Genomic DNA, 6,373 nt, shown 5'->3' with positions numbered 1-6,373 from the left:
ATTGCAAAATCGAAAGTGACATGGCCGGAATTCAGCGGGCGCCGTGATTAAGTTACCGCTGTATGTTTACTCGCCAAACAGTGAAGCATCTGTGTCAAATGATGGCAAGATACCGGGTTTTTGTGAGTTTCTTTTTCTGTCAAGTGTTATAAATTTTAACAATGAAATGAGCGAAGTCAAAACAAAGATCACAATCGCCCAACTCTTATTTATGCAAAGTCAAAATTTACTCTCCAAGACACGTACGACGTTATTTATCACCAGGTAATTCCATCATTTTGGAAATAGCAGCTACTTTATTATTCATCTGCGTCACAAGTTTTCACTGATTTTGGGGCTCATTTTGTTGAAACTCAAGCACGCTTCCAACAGGCCTGTGAACCCTTCCTGCTTACAGAGCAATACTAAAAACTTCTCCCATATCACATTTCAACTTTAAGCTCGAAAATTCAATACACAACATGATATTATAATTCACAAAGGCAGAAAATACCACAGAATCCTTTTCCAGCGAAAATTTTATTGAAACAAACAACATATTTGCTCTTAGAGGCGAAAACCTCTTCCTATTTCATTGCGTGCGTGAAGGCAAGAAACTCAATTGTGTCAAATTACCATGTACTTCAGGTAAATACAGCTCACTTTGATTTCGTCTCGACGGGCGATAGATTGTTGTCGAAGTCCAGCACTCGTCGCTTTTGAGATTCATGCCTAGTTTATCCAACTGACTTTCCATTATTGAGCTCCATAAGGGTATATTTTGTTTAAGGATCCACTAAAACGCCATTCGCGTTGCATGACTTTCGACGCCATTGCAGGCTAAGTTAATGATTCTACTGTGTCCACCAGAGAAATCTACGCAGTTCCACTACCCTCTCGATCCTACGAAAATACGCGCAGAAGGCTCTATCCACAAAGACACCACTTACCGGGGGAGTGACAGGCAAGACTTTTACCGACACGGAAAAAAAAAAAGAAAAAAAAGAAAAAAAGAAAACAAACAAACTAAACGCAAACCTCGACTGGGTTTGCCCATAGGCAACCTAGTAAAAATGCGAGCGATAGATGAACGGATCTTGATTTTCGCCGTGAAAAATCAACATTGTAATGGGGGGTTGGGTGAAAGCGGGAATTGAAACTTACTATCAATTTTAAGAATCCATTTGGAAGGTTAAAACCGGTTTAACTGAATGCTGAAAACGCAAAATACAACTAAGAGAAGCTCAAATGTAATCTGGCTTTCTGTGTTCCAAGAAATAATATAATTTTAGCGTACAGATGCTTAGGTACATGCAAACGGAAAAGACACTGCAAAACGTTAATAGGTCTTTAAAAAAAGGAAAGCCAGCGATTGAAATTTCAGCTGAACTGTTGACGAAAAAACGTCTGACAATGTTTAGCTCCGCAATCAAAGACCTTAAGTAGGTCGTCATTTATATTTCATCCAACATTTCATGCCAAAAATAAGAAGGGAAATGGTAAGTATCCATATTATTACTTTTAAGGTACCGTGCGAAAATAATATCCATTTCATACACCGTCCTTGTTTATGAACCTCGAAATGATCAACAGGTCACGTTGGCACCGAAAATTCTGCCTTGTTGTCGTGTGACTTCGCACATGCGCAGACGTTATTCAGCACTGTCATCTCCGACAGAAACTGAAAACTGAAAAACTTTATTTAAACACGTGACATTGATGAGCCAAAAAAAGGACTCGTTACAAAAATGTACGTGTTTGTACGAATTGCGCTTAGGGTCGGTGAGCCCATCACCTTTCAAGGATTACACTGAAACGGACGATCAGATTTTATTGTTCGTTTCTGGGCTCCTTGTAATTGATGACCTTTTCCTGCATTGATTCAAACCATCTTAAAATTTTCAGCCTCATGTTGCCATGAGACATCCCCGTCAGTTCTTGGAAAACCGGAACTTCATTTCTGAAACAAGAGTATTTATATTAGATGATATTGTTTGAGGCTCTCTTCAAATGCCTTAGCCTAGCTATATATTCAGAAAACTAAGCACTGTTAGTGCCATTATTTGTCTTCTGTATTTGAATCTGACATGGAACACGGGGAGCGGGAAGAGCAACAAATCGGCGTTGATAATGAAGATGAACGGCAACCTCTTCTTCCTCGTCAACAACCAACAACGAACAGCTTACGGCGCGGTCGAGAGCAGCAAGAAGCTGGCAAATTAACGAAATTTGTGCTCTGTGTTTTCAAATTTTGCTTTGGTTCGCTTGGCTTATGGGGAAATCAAGCATGGAATTACATCCCTCGTGTTGCAGTCTACGTGATTTGTATCTATCAGGCAGTCTATGACTTTTATGTTGTGGTAGGGTGTCCTGGCTTCGATTGTGGCTTTCTTCAAAATTCAACGAACAAAGATCACTCGCATCATAAAGATGATCGACAAATCGCCAATACTGTTTACACCATAGCTTCTGTAGGTGCTGTCTTGTCATACAGCCTTTTCATTTGCTGTTTCATGTGGGCAAAACGAAAGGACTCCGCATTAGTGCCTCCCGTAGACAACATGGCGGATGATTTACACGAAAAAGATGCTTGGAAGTTGTGTTTGTATTTTAGTTTTATTTCAGCTTTCTATCTGTGTTCTGTGGTTGTGTTTTACGCTATTGTATGGGGTCAGAAACGTGGCAGGTTTTTCGACATTTTGACCACTGGAGTGGCGGCGCAGTTTTTTGCTCAGTGGACAGCAATAACTACTTGTCATGTTTTTGCTGTTAGTGCATATAGCCTTGGTAAGTTGTCAATCCAATACAACGAGTAGTCTTGCCAACAAAAGAAAAATTACCCGAACCATGTTTATTTTCTTAGTCTGCGAGGGTAAAAAGCCCCACATAAAACCCTCGGCGAAACAACCGTTCGGCCAATTATAGTTCAGGGGCCCGTTTCTCAAAAGTCCCGAAACTTTACGGGCCGTTTTCGGGTGTCACAATTCCCTTTGTATCTCAAGAACGGAGAGAATTTTACCTCAAGCTTCACAGTTATTTTTCTTTTTGTTGCCTTGAAAACATGTTAAAAGATCGGCTTTCCAAAACAAGCGGTTGGCAATTTCACAAATGGCTTTTCGGGCCCGAAAAGTTTTCGGGACTTTCCAGAAACGGGGCCCATGGGCCTGTTTCTCAAAAGTCCCGAGAACTTTTCGGGCCCGAAAAGCCGGTTATCAAACTGCAATCTGCTTATTTTGAAAATCTGATCCTTTAACATGTTTTTATTGTAGGAAAAACTAAGAGGATTGCGAAGTTTGATGGCTTAAAACCTCGGCGTTGCAAAGATATAAAGGGAATTGTGGCATCCGAAATAGGCCCGAAAACTTTCGGGACTTTCCAGAAACGGGGCCCAGGCCCGAGTTGCTCAACTCGGAGCGTGGTTACGTTAGCGGTAACCTATAACTTTTGATACCTCTTAAACAACGGTTAGCGTTTACCAGGCTTTGAGCAACCGTTCCCTGGTCGTTGGTCTTATGAAGGTTGTTGGGGTACCTTGTGTATTAGAACGGAAATCATCCCGGGCCGGAAACCGTGTCATTGGGCATCATGTTGTGCCCTGTGTTCAGTCGGGTTTAGTAGTTGTGTTTTCTCGGAACCTGTAACATCGAGACGAGTTTCTATTAAAAGACAGTATTTCACAGGGTGTAGGTGTAATGCCATCATACCAGATAGTATTAGAAAACATGAAAATCCCGAAATTTTTAAAAAGAAGTTTAAATCAGCAAAGGAAGTTATTAGGGTTATAAATTTTAAAAAGGGGTGCTCTAAAAAAACAAGAGTTCGCTCTCCTTCTATGTAAACTTTAACGCTGGGGAGCGTCCAACCTAAAAATAAATCCTGGCACTTACTAAGCCAAACGGAAGCAAGGGCGAAAGGACGATGCGTTAATTACTGAGCGAAGTTTTTGGATCTTGATTTTAGCAGCACTGCACGCAACTAAGAGAGCGAACATTTCAAAGAAATTCACTAAGGTAGGAAAGCTCAAAAGAATACGGTTGAACTGTGACTATTGCAAGCGACCTCCTAACATTATTGATTTCAGGTGTTCCCATTGAAACGAGATAGAGTTCCAATATCAGTAATTTGGTTAACTAAAAAACTCTCGCTTACGTAAGGTAGTCTCCGAATTCCTATTTTAACGAACGTTTTAAGGCGACTCTCAGTGGAGGCTCAATCAAACAGTTTCAACAAGATTTTAGAATAGATGGAATTTCTGATCATATATGCTAAAATCATTTCACTCAACTCTCTCGGAATATACTTTGAACTCGTAATTGACCAGCTCCAAAAGGACTTGACAGCTCAGTTGGCAGAGCAAGTGCGAAAACGCAATAGCACGGCCATGGGGGCGAATCCGGTTGAAGCCTGGGCCCGTTTGTTAAAAAGTCGATTAACGCTATCAAAAAAATAACTATCCAAGAAGTTTATTTGTCTGCTCCCAAATGCTGTTCAACACTGATATTCGGCAAAACTTTACATTAAATGAAGTCAATATTGAAAAACAAAAATAGGCAAAGGAAACTCTCGCCAAAAAGATGAAAACATGAAACAAAATTTACACTAACCCTAGATTAAGTTAATCGGCTTTCAAACAACCGGGCCCTGGATTTTTGCAGGCTTGCTTGCAACTGCGTAAGTTTCTTATCCACAGCTGAGATAATCAAACATTCAGTTTCAACATAATATTGCGTTTAACAAAGTCGAATGAATTTGAGGAGATGTTGAAACCGCTTGACTGTGTTACTACTCTCTTTCATTTTTGCGTGTGCGCTCAATGAATAAATTGTGATTAGGGTCATCAGCATCGTTACTATTATTATTACACTAAGAAGCCCATGACCAGGAAAGAGCAAATCCCATACGAAGCCTATGTCAAGGCATTTTTTAAGACCGATCTATTTTTAGACTTCCTTTTCCTCCGAAAAACAAAGGCAGTTCCGGCTCGGTGACCCTATGACTTCAAGTTAGTTTCTTGTGATTGATCATCGGTCTCCCTAGGGAGTCTCATTCGAGGGAAATTCAATCTAAAAATAAATCGATCTGTCAAAACGCCGTGACAGAAAGATACGGGAGTTGCTCGCTCCTGCTCATGGGCTCCTGTTACACTTCAATCAATTGCTAGGTACGTTTGCAAAGGATGCACAAAGGCTGATCCAGAACCTTCAAAATGGCACTCTTGATGACATTATCAGAATTCACGAGAACCTATGCACAGTAGTTTTCAATACCGTGTCAGTCTACAAGTTGTGGTTTGTGCTACACTGGACCACTTACGGAGCAGATGTTATCTTGTCAGTTATTTACTTATCCATGGAGTTTCATTCGAGAACCAAATATGGCACGCCGGTCTTAAACCTGATGTACTTGTGCCTGTTCTTTGTTTGTCACCTTTATTTGTTTCTTGTTCCGTGTATTTTCGCTGCCAGAATCACCAGCTGCTGCACTAGTAAGAACTGATTTCGTTCCATCATTGTTGGTTTAACTCGACTGTCGATTTCCAAGCTAAAATACTGAGAGCTAAATACTGAGAGAAAACTCAATATAAATACTGAGAGAAAACAGTGGGGTGAACTTCTTACTGGTCCAACTTGATTTAATGACGTTTCGGCTGTTCAGCCTTCCTCAGACGAACGTTAAAAACTAAAAACTATTTACAATGGTTGTGCGTATCAGAAGTACTGGCTTATATAAGCAGCTTAATTAAGAAGTACAAAAAGGTTAAAATTACAAGCAAAATAACAATAGTATGAATAAAATCAAGTGACAAAAGTTATGTGATAAGTCAAACGTAACTCCCCCCCCGCCGCGAAGGCCTCTGAATGATCACAATTAAGGCTATAACATAGTCCCAAAGCAGGGCCCTTAAACAATACTGTAATATATTTCCCACTGAGGGTCCATGAACAGCACACTAAAAACAAAAATTAATGAACCCTCCAAAGGAGCCAATGAACGAAAAAACGTAAATCAAATCACACACACACACATATATTTCATTTTAAAGAGAGTGTGGGAGAGAAACCCTGACAATGCACACCCCAAATAATCATACTTTTCACTGAATAAATGTTTTGAAAGAAAATTTGCCGCCCTGAGCTGGATTTGAACCCACGTCCCCCCGTTACTAGTTGGGTGTGACAACCACTACACCACCAGGACAATCATGCTGGCAATACAGCCATCGAAGAGGAATTTTACGTGGTCAGGGCGTGGGCCTCCCGGGAATTTTCTAAGTTAGGCTAAGTTGATACGGTCTTGCATCATTAACTTGATCTTTAGTTGGGTTTCAAGTGGAGTTATAGGCTCCCCTACCTTGCCAACTTCCCGGGAGGCCCACGCCCTGACCTTCGATGGC

General features: G+C 40.7%; 1 protein-coding gene across 1 annotated transcript in view; it reads left to right on the top strand.

Moving 5' to 3' along the window:
• Positions 1-1,723: 1,723 nt before the first annotated feature.
• LOC138043434 (uncharacterized) overlaps positions 1,724-6,373 on the top strand; it is a 5,853-nt gene continuing 1,203 nt past the window's right edge. The window contains exons 1-2 of the mRNA XM_068889698.1: positions 1,724-2,766; positions 5,141-5,464. Coding sequence (XP_068745799.1) covers positions 2,067-2,766; positions 5,141-5,464 — 1,024 coding nt within the window. The 5' untranslated portion in view covers positions 1,724-2,066. The remainder of the gene's footprint in view (positions 2,767-5,140; positions 5,465-6,373) is intronic.

Source organism: Montipora capricornis, chromosome 3 (assembly GCF_036669925.1).
Source record: "Montipora capricornis isolate CH-2021 chromosome 3, ASM3666992v2, whole genome shotgun sequence".
NCBI lineage: Eukaryota > Metazoa > Cnidaria > Anthozoa > Scleractinia > Acroporidae > Montipora > Montipora capricornis.
Note: the sequence above shows the minus strand (reverse complement) of the source record. Positions and strands in the feature narration are given on the sequence as shown.